The following is a 21,111-nucleotide window of genomic DNA, read 5'->3' on the forward strand; positions in this document are numbered from 1 at the left end:
AGCGTGCTCTGATACGATATGCATTGTCTTTGAAAAGGATTGGCCTACACCAGAGACGGCCTTCTTTATGGCCTTAACTCAACAGTGTTAGACCAGAGAGGGCCAAAAGGCGAACAGTACAAAGACAATGCCAGTATGAGGCTAACTGCTGTGTAAGCAAGCACACGAGACCGAACTGCTGTTGAACTGTTGTGCTTCTGTTACTCTCAATAAAACTAAAACTAAAATCGTGAATAACAAAGCTAAAAAATGCTTTATTAACTCAGGTACACTCAGGCAAATTATACATTTTAAGCTGACCATCTCATGTAAATTGCTGCTGCCCATAACGACGAAGCCGTGCAACATTGTCTACGTACACCAGAACAAGACAAATTCCCCATGTGGCCTTCAATAGACTGTTGGGACACGTGCTGCCATCGAGCACCTATGAAGGCGATTATTTAAAGTGCGTAGAGCCGCGGCTTCTCCCATTTCCGATTCCATAGAGGATTTACGCACAGAGAATTCGTACATTTCTGCGAGATACCGAGCGGCCGTGGTCCAACATCACTCTCTGCAGGGCCATCCACAAGTGGGGGGATGCAGGTCCCGGGGCAAATCCCACACCGTGTGCACCCACCTCACCCACCGACGCCTTCAAACTAAACCGAATGTACTCCATCTGACACTGTGACGTCGAAATGCGCCCCCCCCAATGCTCGGGGACCGGGGCGGTCGTCCCAATTCGCCGTAGCCTCGGGACGGCTCTGAAGCTCTTGTCGTTGTGCTTGAAGAGTTGTGTGTGGGTTTGTCTTCCATGTGGTTGTTGGCGTTGATGCGTGTTGTTATATTTGAGCGGTTGTGTGGTGACTAGGTATGTCACTATGTGGTGCCGGGCCTGCGTGGCCACGGCGGATAGTATGTTGCCATTAAGTGTAACCCGGTTACTGGGCGCAGTACCAGCCCTAGCGGGGCTTGGGTGAACCCTGTACAATATGCGGTGCGGGTTCCCGGTGAGGTAGCAAGAGAATTATACAGAACATTATGATTTGGCACGTGGAGCAAAACATCGACCATCATGATAATTGGTTTTGTACCCTTCTATCTGGCAACAAAACTGACACCTTTTTACAAGGAGTCATGTTTGCATAGACCGCAATACCTGCAGTCATAATGCAAAAAAAGACATAACTCTGATAATGTATGCACTGTCCTTGAAGTTGATTGGTCCACACCCGAGACAGCTTTCCTTAGAGCCTAGTCTCACATGGGTTGGACCAGATGACGCCAAAAGGCGCACAACTCAAAGACAATGCACCATCAGAGTATGAGCTCGGGGCAAGCCTCTACACTATGGGAACCTCATTTGCCAGTAAAAATATGATAATTGGTTGTTTACCCTTGTTGCCAGATAGAAGGGTAAAAAAACAATTATCATATTTTTACTGGCAAATGAGGTTCCATAATCGACCATCATGTTAAACAGCACGTGGTTCAACACATTGGCAAGCTGTACAGCACACCTATGAAAACCTACGTTGTAATCCATGTTGTGCTATGTTCCTTAAATGCTGCTTCAGGATCTCCCCGTGAAGGCAAACTCATGCGTCCTCGTCACTTGGCTTATCCACACGTGCCGTTTAATTTTCGATTTAAAGCTTTCGTGACTGCAGGGATTCATCTTCTTGGTTCTTTCGGTAAAGTCACTCATTCAGACACTGTCTTTCCGACAGACCTGTTCTTCACCTGAGGACGGCTGCTTGCGTTGTGGCCGAAACGTCGTGAGAATTATTTATTATTTTATTATTTCCCTTCTACGTGACTTTACCGAAAGAACCAAGAAGATAACACACGTGCTGTGTTTGTTGTGCTGCAGCTGTTGCCAGTACCGACGCAACTCGGGTGGTGGAATTTGATGGGACGTCACTAGGTTCTTGTATTTACACACGGAGAAGGGAACTTTGTTGAAGTTGAAAAGGCCCGCTCGGGGTGGAACGACCGGCTTGACATTTAGTTTTCCAAGCAGAATCCCACATAAACGTCTTCAAGGTAAATTCTTGGAACGACACGAGACACCCGGTAAATTTGCGACGCCAACCATGCCGAGAAAACGTACCCTGTGCCAGAGCAGTATTGTGGGTATCTCTCTCCTGGGAACTCTTCAGGAGATATGTACCAACTTGCTGTTCTTGTTGCAAATCGGTAAGAAGACGTTCATTGGACATTCCGTGAAGTAGTCGGGACGCGGTGGCAGCTCCCGCTTGAGAACGACCTTCACCAGCACCTCGAGATCCACGAACATGTCGCTGTCCGTCTTCATGACGTACGCAGCATGCGGGCAGTGAGCGTACACCCAATGCAGGCCTATCATGGTCTTGAGCGTCAGGTTATTGTAAGCGTCCACAAAGTTCTGCTGGAGCAGGTCTCTGTGCCGATGGCTCTCTTCTTCGAGCTGCTGCTGTAAGTCGAGTGGGTCGGTCTTGGTCAAGGCAGGTACGGACCCCAGCAGGAAAAGTATCTTAATCACAATGCCTAGCAATAGCATCTCATTGGCCTAGGTCTCTCGATTCACCTGACGTTTTCCCAGTTCTCTTGGAACAGAAGTGATGAGCACTACAAGGAACGGATCTTTAATCCGGCATTTCTCAGACTCATTCAGGATGTAGTCATACTCTGGGTTACTGCCCAGATTTTGACCTTTGTCATCGTTATTCTTATCTGTTGTGTTTAAAGCACGATGTCTATAAAACAAACGACTCAAACTGTAAATTTGCTGCTCTACAGACCACCCCGATAAAGTCACGTAGACAATCACGACCAAACATAATGCAGCAATGTTTGAAAGAACGTAATCAACCAGGCTATGAGTTAACTGTGTGTTAACTGACTCTCTGTGTTGCATTGCATTACATTTCCAAAAAAATTGCGAAGTTTGTTTTCTCAAACTTTCTATTTCTCTCTTTAAATTTTACCAGGCTTGTAAAGGTCCATTTGCTAATTTCTCTACTCCAAACCCCCCTCTCTCTTTCTCTGCCCCCCCCTCTTTATTTAAGGCCTCGACACAGAGGCGTTGTTTCTCTGTGTGTCTATATGTGTGTGTCTCTCTCTCTGTCTCTGTGTTGTCTCTCTCTGTTTGTGTCTGTCTATGTGTCTCCGTGTCTGTGTTTTGTCTCTCTCTCAAATTTAGCTCTCTTTGGAAGGTAGGATGTTGACTGTTGTGTTAGCCGACTCTCGGTGTTGTATTGCATTATATTTCTAAGTTTACTAGGTTTGTTTTCTACCTGATGATGATTGATTGTCTTGCAATCGAAACGTCGTAATCTATTATTTAATTTATTTTCTTTCTACGTGACTTTACCGAAAGAACCAAAAGTTCAACCATAGGCCGTTTACGAAAATTAGTTATATAGCTCAATGGGTATTACCTGGTAAAATACGATTAAGATTGAAAAAAGTAGCAGTGAACGTGTTCAGAATCGATTGCTGGTTCTGAAAGTCAGGTATCAGTAATTGTTTCCAGTGGAATTGTGTAATGAATGCACTGATTGACACGCACAAATCTACAAATTGTGTGAAGAGCTCACTCGCTCATGATCAACGTGTAATGTCGGTCTCACAAAGACTAACCAAAGATGCAAGACTCGGACACTAAACTTCTAATCAGACCCCAGTGGGCCGAAAATATAATAAATTATATATTGTTACGATGTTATCAATAAACAGCTACACTTCAAATGTTCAACAAGTAACGCGAAAAACTTCAAATTTTAACACTAAATTGTATAATTCAAATAGCTAATCTATGGAGCTCCAAAATGCCCGTCTCTCTACGTTGTTCAAACCCAACAGTCAGCTCTTTGGGTCTTTTGGTAATGTCACGTAGATAGAAAAACAATTTTAAAAATCACGACGTTTCGATCGCAACAACAGCAATCGTCCTCACCTGACTTGACCGAAAGACCCAAAGAATATTAATTCCTGCAGTCACGAAAGCTTTAAGTCAAGATCAAACAGTCAGCTGTCAAACTGATAGCGCTCAGTTTTAGGGGCCGTTTCCCTCTGCCAGTCACCGCAAATTTTCTTATATGGATTTCTTATCTTGTATAGATGTGTATCGTGCCTTTTTTTCCAGGGCGCTTAGAATGACACAATTGTACATACGCTCATAGTGTTTCATATAAAGAGTGGGGTCATTAAACATGGTGGTGGTGGTGTAGTTATGGTGACAGGAAAACAGTTGGGAGTGGTTCAGGAGGGATTAGGGTAGGCCTGGTCGTATCTGGGGGGCAGGGAGTAGCAGAAAGGGTTGTAGTGATAGGAGTAGTGATGGGTTTGGGGTAGTGATGTAGGGGTAGTGATAGGAGTTGGGGTAGTTATTCGGGTTTGGGGTAGGGCTCATTGTTGTTGGGGGTGGGGGCAGGGAGTTTCAGTAACAAGATGAGAAATTTTGATTTTCAGGGAAGAACGGAAGGAGGTGAGTGAAGATGAGGGAGAATAACCCTCGTATCATTGGTAGCCAATACGTGGATTTCGATCCATGCAATTGATGTTTTGTTGATATCAGGTCAAATGAAACACGTATATAAGTATATAAGAGTGGCACGTAGAGTGCTGGGTCACAATTGGCTTGGGGCAGATTGGCGACACTTTAGGCCCCATCCCTTCGTCTGGACACATGAAGTGGGGCACGTGACTCACAGCCCAGTGTCACATGGTGCGCTGAGAGGTGAGGAAGTCGGCACGCGGAGCTTGGATATTTGAATTGTCATCTATAACCATGAGCGATCACAGAGTAACTTCACTTACACATTTAGTTTTATAGCGTAAATCTAAAGATAAAATGGTAATTATTTGCTAATTGTAGCCGGTCTGCCCTGCCCCCTCTCCTCCCATCGTGAATCTTTGCTAGGGGGGGCAGGTCGGCTAAATAGACAGCAACGACAGCGGTAACAATAATTTTTTTTTTTAAACTTCTTTTTTAAACACGCTTTCATGAAATGTACCGTACTAGTAATGCAAGAACTCCACGACTCCAGGAAGTGGCCCCGAAGCTTGCCATAACGTAAGGAACCGTGGTCAATTACAGCCAACGTCAGTTTACCGTGGACAATTAGAGCCAAGCCGAAATATAACATATAAAAAAGAATGTTTAAAAATAAATAATTTTTATAATATAATATAGTATTGTCATCAGTATGACATAAATACAGTAAAACCTTGGATTGTGAGCATAATTCGTTCCGGAAACGTGTTCGTAATCCAAAGCACTCGTATATCAAAGCGAATTTCCCCATAAGAAATCATGGAAACTCAGACGATTCGTTCCACAACCCAAAAATACTGTATTCATTTAAAAATTATCAATACAAAATACCTTTTTATATTTTATTATTTAAATTTAATATAAAGTAATCAAATGTATTAACTACATTTAATCGTGGTTGGTGTGAGGGAGACGAGAGAGAGGAGAGGAGGAAGAGGGTTATTGTGTAGGACGACTTTCACTTGCAGTACAGTTACTAAAGAACAGTCACTACAATTGGACACAAAATAAATAAGTATAACCCGTAAAAACAAAGTTTTTCCCTATAAATCCTTTATATGCGTGGCGGCTAGAGTCCTCTCGTCCTCTGGCTTGAGATGGCTGCCACCTATGGGTCAGATGATTGTCTGCAGTATTAAACACTTGGTAATTAAATATTTAATTTGTTTTCCCTAAACAGTGTACAATTTTTGAAAAAAATTTTCACGAACATTAATTGTCTCGCACAACGAGTCTGTGTGCAAAATGTCAGCTCGATTGGATCACGGGAAGTGGGTTCAAAAACGACCGAAAGATTTGCACGGTCGTAAGCAAGCAAGCACGCAAGCAAGCGAACTTAATATAAAGGATTTAAAAAATGCTTTACGCACACACACGTGGTCACAACACTATAGTAAACAGTATACGCTCGCACGGATGTTGACTATACGAGTGAGGCACGCCGACTGAGACCGAGCATGGGAGACGATTACCCACAATCCCGCAGCGAGAAAGAGAGAATAACCATCGGCTCAGTTGTGATCACGTGACGCTCGGCAGACAAAGCGTGTACTGTACGTACTACAGTACTCGTATTGCAAGACCTCGCTCGTTTATCAAATCAATAATTAATTAAATGTTTTGCTCGTCTTGCAAAACACTCGCAGACCAAGTTACTCGCAATCCAAGGTTTTACTGTATAATATTTGAGGATACAACAACGACAACAACAACAGAGTGAGTTCAATGAAAGCGTGTAAAAGGTGACAAGTTTGTGCAATAGATTTCAACTCACCGTCGCCACCATGTGGACAACTGTCAGGTGGCAATGCCCCTAGGAACATCGACTTTTTGTTTCTGCTCAAGTTACAATAAATATGTAATGCGCCAGTTTCAACATCTCCAAGTTTAAACGAAATTGATCAAATGCGTTGGCATGAGTGAAGTTGGCTGCAGGGTTTGGTGGTACATGTTGTTTATGTCGTTTATTGTGAAAATTCGGTCACAGTTCCTATGATCACTGTTACATTGCTTTTGTGGCTTTATTTTGGTGATTTCGAAAGGTTTTTTTTTAGTTTGGCCATGTTTGTTTGTTGGAGTACAGAGTTAGACTGATGGCCTTAATCTAAATTGTCTTGTGGTTGTTGTTGTTGTTTGACTTGCATCCCACTGGGATTTTTGCACACAGCGTTGGTGTACGGTGATTTTTCTGCAATATTTTGCTGTCTTTTCTCGGATTTTCTGTTTGCACATAGTCACGTAGTCACTTTAAGATGTTTTCTTGTTCATGTTTTTTGTTTGTTGTGGTTGCACCCGATTCAAGAGCCGAATGGCTCATAGGGCTATACCTAATAAATGAAACTGAAACTTGTGATGTGCTACATGTCATAATCTAACGTTGCTGCAGTGCTGGCCTTGAAATCATTGAAATTAATACGACTATGATGTGTGCCACAGCAGCTGTTATCGCTCCCCTCTATAAAGCAGTGCAGTATGTTCTCCTTGAGCACAACGCTTCGCGCAGTAAAAGCTGTCACAAATTTCCTACGCTTTCAACTACTTCAGAATGCAATTGTGTATTATCCTTAAATCAGACTCTGCCACTGATGAATTTTCTACATTGAGCACGAGGAGAAAATGCTTAAATAGATATTCAGGTGTCTTGTCACTGGAAGTTGATTTCAGATCTGGCTGTAAAATATCTGATTTTGTGGGCCTTTCTCTAACACCAAGGGTTGCACTGCTTTACAAAGAGAGCTGATGGGCACTTCGACCATGACACAATAGCACAATCCGGACAAAATTGGGGAAACTATACGCAAATGTAAATTTTTGAAAGGTAGTTCTGGTATCAAAAAATTCGATATTTTACCTGTTCCAACACCTGTTTCAACAGGTGTTGGGTGACCCAATTGTGGTTGACTACAGCAACTATGTGAGGTCATTGTCATCGGACCTTCAGATGGCTATCAACATTGCTCAGAAGTAGGCCTCGAAGGAGCAGCAGCATCAGGCTGAAGGATACGACCGGAGAGCAAGAGGCCCATGAGGGTGACCGCGTACCTCTAGTCAATAAAGGGGAACGGGGAAAGAATAAACTGGCAGACACGTGGGAACTGGTGGTTTACACAGTAATCCGCAAGAACCCTCAGACGCATATGTACGAAATCGGAGACCCAGAGGGTAATCCCCAAGTATTGCACAGGAACATGCTTCACCATTGGAACCTCATTTGCCAGTAAAAAATATGATAATTGTTTTTTTACCCTTTTATCTGGCAACAAAACTGACACCTTTTTTACAAGGAGTCATGTTTGCATAGAACACAATACCTGCAGTCATAATGCAAGTGTGTGTCTTTTGGCGTCATCTGGTCCAACACCATGTGAGACTAGGCTCTAAGGAAAGCTGTCTCGGGTGTGGACCAATCAACTTCAAGGACAGTGCATACATTATCAGAGTTTTGTTTGAATTATGACTGCAGGTATTTGTGGTCTGTGCAAACATGACTCCTTGTAAAAAAGGTGTCAGTTTTGTGAGCCAGATATAGGAACATGCTTCTTGGGGTTAATTTCTTTCCGATCATGGAAAAATCGTGGAACAGCCCTCCCTGGACAGTGGCCCGACATCATTTTGCGATGTGATATCCCAGGATGGGGAATCCTGCATGGATGCCATGGGTAGTCAGCTATCCACGGAGTTGGACGGACAGACAGATTGGGACCATCGAGAGTATGAATCCCAAAGGTCCTGGGTGTTGCGGAGTTCACCAGATGCTGTGACCCTCTACACGCAGACTTCTAAGGAAGGCTCAACTGCAGAGCATGATGAACGTGGTTGTGCCGGACGTACTTCTGGACATGGTGATGGGAATCTGGATGTTCCCGTTGCTCGTGTGTCTCTGGCCCGTCCTGCTCATTTTGGTCTGACAGGAGACAACCAAATGCGACTTGTGGCAACACAGAAAATGGGGACATCGTATCAGACTAGAGCGGGAAGGTTTGTGAAGCTTGTGACACGACTGATTATGAACATAACTCAGCACCCCACGAAGGAGAATACTGGTCATCCATGGGTCGTGAGGGCGCATTCACTGTTCGGCGTACAGGTGCGCTCGGAGTAATACATTGCAGGAATCTGATTAAATGAAAGGGGACTCATTTGACTAGTTTCTGTGTAGTACAGAGCAAGGAGAAGGGGCAAGTGCTGTGTGATCTAAACGGTACCACACTAAACTAAGGGGGGGCACGTGAGTTGGCCACTCATGATGTTCTCTGAACCTGCAGATGCAGGTGGCTCAGAAGCTGTTTATGAAGGATGTTCCTTCGGCAGATACTTATGCCCAGATGCTGGACTGTCCCAGGAGAGACAAAAGGGTCGTGTGCTCAACAATGTTTTGGTTAATAGTAATGGTTGGGAGATAAATTGCCAAGTTCAGGTATCGCAAAATAATGACCATTTAGGGTGGTGGGGGAGTGAATGTAACCAGTGTGGTTGTATTTTTCGATTTTCGATTTAAAGCTTTCGTGACTGCAGGGATTCATCTTCTTGGTTCTTTCGGTAAAGTCACGTAGAAGGGAAATTATAAAATTATAAAAATAAAACTTAATAAAATACAATTCTCACGACGTTTCGGCCACAACGCAAGCAGCCGTCATAAGGTGTCAAGGCGCCCTTCCCCCTCTAACCCAGCTTAAATATACGCTGCCAAGCTTAGTGGTCTTCATTCAGACGCTGTCTTTCGGACAGACCTGTTCTTCACCTGAGGACGGCTGCTTGCGTTGTGGCCGAAACGTCGTGAGAATTGTATTTTATTGTTTTATTTTTATAATTTTATTATTTCCCTTCTACGTGACTTTACCGAAAGAAACACGAAGACAATGTGGTTGTGTTACTAATAAATGGTGCATATATTCGCACTATAAAATCATTAGTTGTCAAACCTTGTCAATGTTACCGGGCCACGATTGGCTTAGGGATAAAAGTGTGGCACGTTAGACGACGTCCTTCATTAACCTCTCAGAATAGGCAGGCACGTGATTCAATTGCCAAAGTGACGACTGGAGAATGATTTTGAAGAGCGGGAGACCTGTATCGGGCGGCCAATTGTGACGCCAGAACGCTGATATTGCAGGTCCGTTGGCGTACCTGTGTGTGTGTTGTGAGCGGGACAAATAAACCGATGCTATTTCGGACCCTCATCAACCTCTCGCGTGGCCACTGCTGGGAGTAAGAGTGATTCGTGTCACAGTTGACAAGGAGGAGGATCACGCAGCAGAACCAAAGAGTAAAACGCAGAGCGCTACCAAAACTTTTATTTCATCATTTATTGATGACCGTCCTGTGTCCTCGATAACGATCGAGGCACAGTGGGCACGAGTCACATAAGGGAAACACAGAGGTAGGGGGAGAGGGTGTAAAAGGGAGAGAGGGGTGGGCGGTAAAGGAAAGCTCTACGAATCGTGTAATAATAAGTATAACCAGTAAAAACAAAGTTTTTCACTATAAATCCTTTATATGCGTGGCGGCTAGAGTCCTCTCGTCCTCTGGCTTGAGATGGCTGCCACCTATGGGTCAGATGATTGTCTGCAGTATTAAACAATTGGTAATTAAATATTTAATTTGTTTTCCCTAAACAGTGTAAAATTTTTGAAAACATTTTTCACGAACATTAATTGTCTCGCACAACAAGTCTGTGTGCAAAATGGATCACGGGAAGTGGGTTAAAAAACGACCGAAAGGTTTGCACGGTCGTAAGCAAGCACGCATGCGAACTTAATATAAAGGATTTAAAAAACACGCATCATTATGGGCGGATGTGACAACCTCTCTTCGCTCCTGGTACCGTCTCCATTAGAACGGCGAGGGGTTGTACCGCTCAACCTTTGATCTAATTGTCTTCAAAATATTTAAATGAACGAATGCCTGAATGAGCCATCGTGCACATTACAAGACAAAACTTATGCTGGTGCGTAACATCGTACCATGAGTCGCCCATAAAAGGGTCTTCAAAGTATGGTATAAATATGACAAAATCATTAACTCGCATTATTGCATACTATAATAGTAAAACTGGCTTACCCTTTAGTGGAGAACGGCAATAAATTAACCACCAAATGCATATAGAGGGGAGCTCAACCTCAACAATTTCAGCTAAAGGATCAATTGGAAAATTTGTTTTACGATGATAAAACTCGTGAGAGTTTTACCATTCATTTGTACTCGTTTCCATGCCTTTATTATGTATGCATTGTGAGCTTTTGCTAACTGAGAAGCCCGCAGCAGAATTTCAATCTGCAATGTGGATGAAGAGCATTGCAAAGGTCTGACCATGGGGCTGCCGGCATCTGATCTACCTCCTGTCTGCATTCTGTCTGGTCGTGATTGTCTGCATGACTTGGCCAGGGTGGTCTGTGGAGCCTCAAGACTATAGTTTGAGTCGTTGGTTTGATAGACATCGTGCTTCAAACACAACTGACAGGAATTCAAACTCAACCACGGCGAGAAGAAATCTTGAAACGTCGCTGAAAAACAGTCATGACAAAGGTGAAAATCTGGACAGTGACCCAGAGTATGAGTACATTCTGAATGAGCCTGACAAATGCCAGATTAAATTTCCGTTCCTTGTGGTGCTTATCACTTCTGTGCCCAGATAACTGGAAAAATGCCCGGTGATCCGAGACCTGGGCCAATGAGATGCTGCTACACCAGCCCACAGGGGATTATTGTGTCCGTCGTGCAGGGAGGGGCTGGGTGCGGTGGGAGGGGCTGGGTGGGGAGAGGGTGGGGAGGGGGGGCTGGGTGGGGAGGGTGGGGCTGGGTGGGGAAGGGAGGGTGGGGAGGGGTTGGGTGGGGAGGGTGGGGCTGGGTGGGGGGGTGGGAGGGGTGGGGCTGGGTGGGGAGGGGCTGGTCACCCCGTGGTGCCCTTATAAAACTCAACGTTTAACCTACTCACGCCGGCTTGTGCCCGCCTTCACAGTCGGGAATATTTGCGGAATACACCACGCCGCCGTTGACCCTGGCCATTGTCCGAGCAACCCAACGTTCCTACCAGCTCCCTCCGCAGGAATGTGTTAATCTGAATATTCAAAGAGCAACTCAGTTACATGTGGTACAGTACTATTGATGTATTAAATATATTTAAAAGTTGAATGTTGATTGCTTTTACATAGAACATTACCTGATTGATTTGCTTTTTCATTAATATATATATACCTTCGTAACAGTATTATACGTTGTATTGACCACCGGGTGTGTATTAATGACTGGTATTCTGGCTTTTAATAAAGAAAATACTTGCTTGGATTAAAGTCCTGTTCCTGTGTCTGTGGTTTACCAGTGTGTACAACCATGTATGTTGAACTTATTTCGCACAGTATGTACAGCCAATCGCACTAATCGGAGGTGCGGGGGAAGCACAACAAATGAAAGATAAAAAGCAGTTCTAAAGAAATGAGTTTTCAATCTATATTTAAAAGTGCATAGCTCCAGTGGCTTCCTAATATCGGAAGGAAGAGTGTTACAGACAGCCGCAGAAGCGCATTTGAAAGCGCGCGATGCAGTGACAGTCTTTGTTCGATGGCCAGCCAAAAGCCACCATGAGGATGACCGGAGTTTACGTGATGATTTATGCTCCTTGTTGAGATTAGCAAGGTTTTATGGTTCAGTTGTGGGGAAGACAGCGTCGTCATTAGGACGCTCATTAGGACGCTGTCTTCCCGACAGCCCTGTTCTTCACCTGAGGATGGCTGCTTGCGTTGTGGCCGAATTTTATCTTGTTCTATTTTCATTATTTTATTCTTTCCCTTCTACGTGACTTTACCGAAAGAACCAAGAATATGGACTCAATAGCGGTTAAACGTGTCGTGAAAATTGCAGGACCCGACGATATTTTGCACGTGGCGATAAAACGACATTCTGGTCTCGTATGGTGCAGAGGCACTTTTCGATGACGAGAAAACAGAATTCTGCAGTCTGCGAGCACCACGCCCGATCCTCCCACAAATGTTGTCGCCTAAGCCTGAATGCCAAAGCAAAACCTCCGATTTTCCTGGATTAAGCAGCATCTAATTTTGTGCAAAGCACACGTGCACCACTCGCGCACTAATGGCGAGATGCCTCCGTGGCGCGATGTTAACTACCTCGCCTGGTATACAGGTCGTGGGTTCAATTCCAACCTTGACGCCTGTAGATTTGGAGTTTGCATGTTCTCCCTGTGCTCGTGGATTTTTCTCCAGGTCCAACAGTTTTCTCTCTCTACATTAAAAAAACATGTTTAAGAGTTTTTGGCTCCGATAAGTTCCACAAAAGCCACTTCGTTGAGCTATTATTTTTGGCCAGGTAGCTTCCGAAAAAGAGCTAAATAGTTCAGTGGGCCTTGGTAAAATAAAATGTTCATACTTGATTTGTTCATAGTTTTAGTTTATACATGTCGTTAGTCTCAGTTTAATTCCAAGCTACATGCTGTTTTACGCAAAATTCATCCTTTATTTTCTTTGAGTCCATATTTTTATCATCTGTACGTCATAGCAGGTAGCACGCACACATTCAAAACTTTATTTAGGCATATTGGGATGTAGGCTTTTCATGTGTATGACAGAACATCTTTGCTGCACCATTGTACATGACTTCACCGTGTACGTACTCATACACCAGAAATCTTGTGAAATATTAAATCTACAGCGGCCAGGAGAACAAGGTATTATTTGGTGAAAATAGTTTTATTGCCAAATATCAATATTTACATATATAATCAATAAGCACTTTTTTTAAGATGTTACATTTACTGCATTTTATATAATTTAATTTGTTAAATTCAAAATTAAGTTCCTACAGAAAACACTTCCATCGAGATCAAAGCAACAAACTCTTAATGCCTCGAAAGTTAATTAAGGAGTGGGGGGAGAAGGGTGTAAATTTTTTGCAACAGACCTCAAACTCAACGGTGCCACCATGTGGACAAACCTGTTAGCAGTTCTTGCCCCTCGTCGCAAAGACATTTTGTTGTTACAGCTCCAAGTCACAAATATTGCAGAGCCTTTGATTCCTCGACTTTCAGCATTTCAAAATTACAACGAATCTGCGAGAATGCATCGGCCACATGGAGGTTGCGATGTACCGCGGGAGATAATGTAACGTGGCTGTACTGGCCTTAAAATAATTCAAATGACCACGACCGCATGGCAAGCTGTTGCCACTCCCCTCCACAATGCTTCCCACGGGTAAAGGCTGCCACAAATTCCCTCTGCTTTCAACGGAGCAAAATTGATTTCTCAAATGAGGCAAAAAACTGCCTCCGAATGCAACTGCTTTAGAATTCTTAAATCTTGACACTGCCACCGAGTGATTTTATACATTGTACACCAAGAGAAAAGGATACAATAGGTAGTCATGTGTCTCGTCACTCTAAGGTGATCTTGGATGTAGCTCTGAAATAAGGAATTCTGCGAGTCTTTCTCCAATGCGAAGGGTTGACTGCTTTGCCAAGAGATATGGATGGGTATGTCACATGACACGATAGGAAAATTGGAATAAAATTGGGGAAATATTACAAAAAATGTAATAGATATTTTTGAAGTAGTCCAGTTATTGTATGTGGGGCTGTTACCTAATTTTTTTTTTATCAATCTTTCAATATTATGGTTATAAAACAGGGAACCAAGTCATATTAAACAATCGATTCTGTGGAGAATACTAGGAGGAACTTTAAAGCATGATATTGCATTATCATTATCTCTTGTAAGCTTATTCCCTTTGCAGCAATTTAGTGCCCATCACCCACCAAGCTAAATCGAGGAATGATGTTACAGCAAGCTTTCAGGTAGAGATAGCAGTCCTTTAAATCTTGTGGGCAATTCCACCACACCACAGGCAATGGCCTACTTCTGCAAACACCGTGGGTTGTTTTTCATGAGCACGAAAACATCTTGATGTTTTCGTGCAGTACACCTTAATGCCGACATTGCATCAATAAAGAATAAACCTGCAGATTGAGGCCATGAATTTCTTGGCCTTGATCATTTGATCCCAGCGCGACACGTCCATGAAATGTGCTCAGAACGAGAACAGGACTCAAAATCACGGCTCAATTTATACACCATGGAATCTTGCCAAATCACAAAATATATAACTGAACCACAATGCGCAAGAATTTACCAATATTTTAAATATATTTTTTCATTTTTTCTTTAGTTGCAGGATAGACGAACACAAAAAAGCTCCAAAATGGCAGACTGAACTTTAAGGCAAACAGTTAAATTAATGCAAACAAATAAACACACGCTAACCAAAAACCATAAAGTGCTTGTAAAGAATGCTGACTTTAATAAAAAAAAAATCTAATAATACACTGGTTCCATTGTAAATGTCCCATTGACTGTGGTTCCAATGGGCTTGCAAACTTGTCATCTACTGAACCGGTAACCACTCGTACAATAGCCACAACGGTTCAATGCCAGTTCAGGATCCACATGGTGCTGCCTAAATGTAAATGTTAACTACTTGAAATGTTTGCCCAAGAATGCTGTGACACTGCAATCAACCCTCCCTCCATCTCTCCCGGTATGTTAAAACGGACATAAACACAAAAGGTGTGCCCCACTTTCAAGCTATATTAGCTCATACCTTTGCAAAAATAGGTAGTGTTTTATTTTTTATAACCTCTCCTAATTTTGCCCATGAACAAGAAGAGAACTGCTGTAAATATATCCCCCTCTACATTACATGTGCGTTGGTCACAGGAGCAATTCCAGGACACGGTAAACAGCGGGACCACCTTCTTAAAGTGGGACCACCCATGGTCACGCCCTCAAAGTAAAACTCCCTAAGAGAGACCAAGACAAAGGGCTGAATTTGGCAGTCAGATGTCAACCATGTAACCACTGCAGAACATGGTCAAAAAAAATAAGCGGTTGTGAGATGCGGTAGCATATCAGCAGCACTGGCTGTGATGAAATCCTTCACTTAAGCTCGAGTGCTTCCACAGCCATCCCGAGGAGCTGCCTCTAGAATGGGGGGCACAAGGCGGGGGGGGGGGGGAGCGGGGGGCCACTATCATTACAGGGGCACAGACAACTCCACTCCCCTGCGGAATCGCCAAAAGTTGGTAATTTCCTAAACACGACAACCAAATGTTATTAAATGCATCACACACAATGCACGTGTTATCTGCATTTGCGCACAAAACTACCATTTCTTTAGCCTTGCCCTCATCACGTATTGCTCAGCTGTAGAAAACAGCTATAAAACACATACCTGTTTCTTTGTAGGAATAAATAAAAGTAATAAAATACAGTAACATGAATTTTTTTTCTACCCAGAATTTCACTGAGCATTCAGAATTATTTTTCCTACCTGCTTTTCTCACACCTCATTCACCTCCGATCTGCTTTTCACTTCCGGGTTTCACAGAACACCAACATTGAAACTGCAAAGCAACTCGGTAGGGAAATGGAGGCCAGGTTAAGGGTTAGCAGTGGAGTTAAGATCAGGGATTGGGGTCGGGCTAGCATCCGGTTGGCTAGTGTAGTACGTCCCTTAACAGTCTATCCTTCCCTTATTCCAAATATGGCATATTCACTTTTGGTGTCAATAAGCTCCTGCCAATCCACCCACCCACCCCGTTAGTGCGTCCCCTGGCAAAATGGTTGTGCCGCACAACACCGGTGCGGCACCACTTCTCCCGTCACGCCCACCCGGCTACCTGACACGTTCTTGGCGAGCGCCAGGGCCAACGAGACCATTCCCGCGGGACTAACGAGGCTGGGCCTCCCGGCGTCGCCAAATACTCCTCCTCCGCCGCCGCCGTCGGCCGTGATGAGTGGGCCTCCGGCTGTCACCGTGCCCCCCAGGCCATGTGAGAGCTGCGTGTTCAGGTCGTTGTGCACCAGCACAAAGGGGTCCGTGCGGTTGTTGAGTGACACGTTCGCGAGGGGAGTGGGTGAAGGAGGATCTTTTGTGCCTCTCCTGTGTGGTGTGGTACTCAGACCCAGCTGCGGCTGTTGCTGCTGCTGAAGCAACTGCTCAGGCGGTTGTTGCTGTTGCAGTGGCTGAACTGGTGGCACATGTTGCAACAAATGCTGCCGATAGGTCTGATTTTGCTGCTGAAGTTGCTGCTGCTGAAATGGATCCTGTTGCTGCTGCTGCTGCTGAATCGATTGCTGTTGTAGCTGTTCAAGTAAGGACTGCTGCTCTTGCAACAGCGACGCGCCCGCTGCATCGGCCTTGGGCGGGCATGACGGCGCGATAATGAGCTGCTGCGCAGCGATCGTTGCAAGCTGCGCAGAGCCCAGCAGGGGCTGCTCCATGGTCGACGTCGCCTGCGGAGTCTGGCTGGGGAGACGCTTCTCCTCGCTGGGAGGCTGTGTGGCCACGAGTTGCTGCACGATTGCAGCGAGTTGTTGCTGCTGTGGCGTGGATGGAGAAGACAGCAGCGGTGGTTGAACCGTCGCAGCAGGGGGCTGCGACGCAGGCGTGCCGGCTGAATCGGTGCACCCAGTGGCAGCTCGTTCCCTGTGTGGCAGCGATGGAAAGAGCGTAAGGATTATGAAAGTGACCGACCCGCTGCCTTTATAACTTAAGCCGTCCAGATTGTCCAGATTTGGGGAGTCTGGATTGCTGAGAAGTGTTGGGAAGTTTTGATGGATTCACTTGTGCACTTTTGAGATGGTGCTGTGTTGATGCGAAGGTGTCACATTCATGAAGTCATTGGTGTTGTGATGGAGCCGTGAAGGTGCAAGGTTGTTTTCAGGTCAGCCTTGATATCGTGTCCATGTTGCGGTCATATCGATTGTCAGAATTTTGTTGGCCGTGTTGATATAGTGCCAATATTGTATTCTCATGTTGATGCTGTGTTAATGTTTTATTCTGTCGCTTTGAGTTAATGCGGTAACATTTGTGCGGGTTAGAGGTGTGGAACAGCAGTTAGCATGCTGGAATCGGAACCTGGCGACCTGCGTTTGATTCCCGGACACAACTAATATCAGGAGTGAGTAATATCTTAACGGGTGCGGATCACCCACCTACCACCTTCACCAACCTGCACTACCAGCGTCGTGAAGTATACGATCAAACAACAAACCCCCAAGAAGAACAAAATGCGTACAGTGACTTTCATTGAGCAGTGAATTGACAAAAGGCAGCAAATGAAATATTCAAATGCATTTAAATTGTTGTATTAGGGGTACTATAGTCACACTTCTTGCTTTAAATAACTCTTAAAACTCGTGGCCTTCAAATCCCACACTGCACCTGTGGAGGTGCAGAGCAGGAGAGTGAGGCATGACACGAAGTGGTAAGGGGACGAGAAAGTGGCGGGGGAAGAGTCACTATGAGAGTTTCCCCCAAAAACCTCTGCATCCTATCAGGCCAGACAGAAAATAGCGAATGGTATTCATAATAACAAGAGCGTCCAGAGGATGGTGATACACCGACATTCAAAATGAAATGTTTCAACGTCTTTGTGTTCTTGCGTTGGTGTGCCAGTATTGTCTTGACACAGTGTTGATGTTGCGTTGCAGTCATGATGAATGAGCACAAGTAATACTGGTAGGAACCTCCTGGTTACACCATCCCACAGGGGATTATTGTGTCCGTCCGTCGTGTAGGGAGGGGCTGGGTGGAGAGGGAGGGGCTGGGTGGGGAGGGGAGATTGGGGAGGAGCTGGGTGGGGCGGGGCTGGGTGGGGAGGGTGGGGCTAGGTGGAGAGGGGCTGGGTGGGGAGGGGCTGGTCACCCCGTGGTGCCCTTATAAAACTCAACGTTTGACCTACTCACGCCGGCTTGTGCCCGCCTTCACAGTCGGGCATATTTGCGGAATACACCACGCCGCCGTTGACCCTGGCCATTGACCGAGCAACCCAACATTCTTACCAGCTCCCTCCGCAGGAATGTGTTGTATTTCTGTCGTGCCGTGCCCCATTGCATAGGCATCAAACCGACTTGGTGTCAGTGTCCTGCATAGGTGTTGTGGGGCAGCTGTCATCAGAGGAAGCAGCCTGCCATGTGTGCGATTCATTTGCGGGGTGTGGTCACCATCACCCCAGTCGCTAGGTTTCTGCGATGGGGGTACTCCCGGCTCCTCGGCGAGCTGCTCCGTCCCACCGGCTCCGGGCTGCGGCGGCTGGGGCGCCGCGGGGGCGTCACGACATGCGCAGTGACACTGGCACGACTCCTCCTGCTTGATGATGATCACGGGCACCCTCAGCCCCATCACCTGCGCCGTGTTGCCTGCGCGAGCCAACGGGACGCAGTCACCAACACACACCGCGCACGAGCAAGGCACAGGGAGACGAAGGAAAGCAATATTCTAAGAGCGGTACAAATAAGTATAACCCGTAAAAACAAAGTTTTTCACTATAAATCCTTTATATGCGTGGCAGCGAACTTAATATAAAGGATTTAAAATATATTCGCCTGTGGAGGACGCGGGGATCGATCCCGCGACCTTTGACATGGGAAGCGAGGGCGCTACCAACTGCGCTACTCCGCCACGGCCTGTGGAGGGGTTACGCTCTGGGCTCTTATACTGTGACGTTCAGCCAAAGCGATGAATGAGTTCTATTTGAATATATGTAAAATCATTTTTTTTGCCTAAAAAGTGTAACATTTTTGGAATTTCTTTTTCACGAACATTAATTGTCTGGCACAACGAGTCTGTGTGGAAAATGTCAGCTCGATTGGATCACGGGAAGTGGGTTAAAAAACGACCGAAAGATTTGCACGGTCGTAAGCAAGCAAGCACGCAAGCAAGCAAGCATGCGAACTTAATATAAAGGATTTTTTAAAAAGTCACAAGTCCCATTACGGTGTGGGGGTCACCTGCTCAGCTTTCTCCATGAACTTCTATTCTGCAGCTCTTCTCTCATCACATGTACCGTCCTCATAAGTCGTTCTACCACATACCCTCACTCTCCCTCTACTCCAGTATTGCTGACGTGTCCCCCGACAATACACAAATGTGAAAACATCCCATCATTATGTCAAACCCAAAGGTTTCAAATGTGTGGCGGCCCTCACACGGATGTTTTATGGGGAAAAGTGCCCCCCCCCCCTGAAAATTAGTGAAGAACACTGCTCTACTCCTTCCCTGCACCCCCATCATCTTTATCATCTATGGGTCGATGGGAGTCTATCGGTCGCTCATCTCCAAAGTCCTTCTGCTTGCAACTTCTTAAGTCTTTTCACCACACAAGTTCAAACCACCTCGCCTTCTTGAGAATACTAGCAATCCCTTCATTAGACCTCCTTTGCCAGTACCAAAATATAATAGGGTTTTTCCCGTTTTTTCTGGCAACAAAACTGAAACCTTTTTACAAGTATTCATGTCTGCATTAAAACCACAATACTTGCAGTCAAAATGCAAACAAAAACGCAATACTGGCAAAGGAGGTCTAATGATGTAGATGCTCACCCTGAGCCCTCATTACTTTGATAGTGCAGCATTGTCTTTGAGCTGTACGCCTTTTGGCGTCCTCTGGTCGAGCACCAATTGGGTCGAGGCTCAAAAGAAAGCCGTCCCTTGGTGTGGACCAACCAGTTTCAAGGACAATGCCCATATACTGTCATAGTGTGTTTATGTTTGCATTTTGACTGCAAGTATTGTGGTTAATGCAGACATGAATCCGTGTAAAAAGGTTTCAGTTTTGTTGCCAGAAAAAGGGGAAAACCCCTATTATTATAATCCCCCTGTTTAGACTCATTCATTCTCCTTTCCCTTAACTATTTCCCCACCTCAGTAATCTCATCTGTCCTTTCAAGCACTTGCCTCCTCAGTGCCCACGTCTCTGGACCATCAAAACATTACTGCTGCTTGTATCACTGTTCTGTATTTCTATTTCAGTTTTTTTACGGACTATTTCTATCATGGACAATTCCTGTAAATAATGATAATCTTCATTAACGATGCAACCCAAAATAAATGGCTATTTCACTGTCAACAGATACAGAGTTTGTGTCCCGAGCTGTGAGCTGTTACACAGATGCACACACACTTGTAGATACAGTGACTTTCAAGAGCACCACCATAACTATAACTTTTAATACATAAAAAATTCACCTTTCAGGTGAATGCTACGATGCCATTCCGTGGTAATGTGCGACATTATCGTGTGACATAAACTCATGGCGAGGCTTAAAAGGCTACGACATCACTAGTTATATACTACTTGCTCTGTAACGAGGAATGCACCCTCACCTCCGAGTTGTGCGGGGCTCCCAACGGCCGTGGTGAGGTACACTTTCTCCACCGTCACCTTGTCCTTCCCGGCAACCTGGAGGTAGATGACCAAGCAGGACTTGTGATACTGTGTGTATGGCTGTACATCATCCGTACCGTTCGACGTTTAACCAAAATCACAGCCACCTGAACTGGAGCGATAGTTACCCATGAGCCCGGCGGCGCGGTCATGGCGGCGGCGCCGATGCCGCTCGTTTCCAGGATCCAGCGCAGCTCTTCCTCGGGCAGCCCGCCGGGGTTGATGCTCTCGGCGGCAGGCGGCGGCAGCATCTTTGTCACCCGTGGCGGCCGGCCGGGTCTCACCCACCTCCATGGACGCCTCGTCCATGACAACGCCCGCGCCCGCCGAAGCGGGGGCACTCTCCGTGGTGGCC

The 21,111-nt window shown here is 45.3% G+C and overlaps 1 protein-coding gene and 1 pseudogene across 2 annotated transcripts; both read right to left on the reverse strand.

Moving 5' to 3' along the window:
• Positions 1 to 947: 947 nt before the first annotated feature.
• LOC133348420 (beta-1,3-galactosyltransferase 2-like) lies at positions 948 to 8,423 on the reverse strand (annotated as a pseudogene).
• Positions 8,424 to 14,080: 5,657 nt separating this feature from the next.
• On the reverse strand, positions 14,081 to 21,056 carry LOC133348597 (uncharacterized). 2 transcript variants are annotated; one of them, XM_061561504.1, is made up of 4 exons: positions 20,885 to 21,056; positions 20,696 to 20,771; positions 18,541 to 18,729; positions 14,081 to 17,014 (listed from the first exon to the last, which is right to left on the reverse strand). In XM_061561504.1, exons 1-4 carry the CDS (start codon positions 21,005 to 21,007, stop codon positions 16,485 to 16,487), a joined length of 918 nt encoding a protein of 305 aa, XP_061417488.1. In that variant the 5' UTR covers positions 21,008 to 21,056; the 3' UTR covers positions 14,081 to 16,484. The 2 variants fall into 2 exon arrangements, with proteins under 2 accessions (XP_061417488.1, XP_061417487.1); XM_061561503.1 differs by having other exon boundaries at positions 18,535 to 18,729.
• Between the last annotated feature and the right edge of the window lie 55 nt (positions 21,057 to 21,111).

This window comes from Lethenteron reissneri, chromosome 27 (assembly GCF_015708825.2).
Source record: "Lethenteron reissneri isolate LAM-NWPU_2019-01 chromosome 27, ASM1570882v1, whole genome shotgun sequence".
Lineage (NCBI taxonomy): Eukaryota > Metazoa > Chordata > Hyperoartia > Petromyzontiformes > Petromyzontidae > Lethenteron > Lethenteron reissneri.

What these genes read in the sequence shown, in the direction of transcription:
- LOC133348597 (XM_061561503.1), bottom strand. Translation starts at nt 21,007, where the DNA reads ATGCTGCCGCCGCCTGCCGCCGAGAGCATCAACCCCGGCGGGCTGCCC. An exon ending in CCGCGCCGCCGGGCTCATGG is followed by an intron (nt 20,772 to 20,884) that starts GTAACTATCGCT and finishes ATCTACCTCCAG; the next exon opens with GTTGCCGGGAAGGACAAGGT. An exon ending in GAGCCCCGCACAACTCGGAG is followed by an intron (nt 18,730 to 20,695) that starts GTGAGGGTGCAT and finishes TGGCTCGCGCAG; the next exon opens with GCAACACGGCGCAGGTGATG.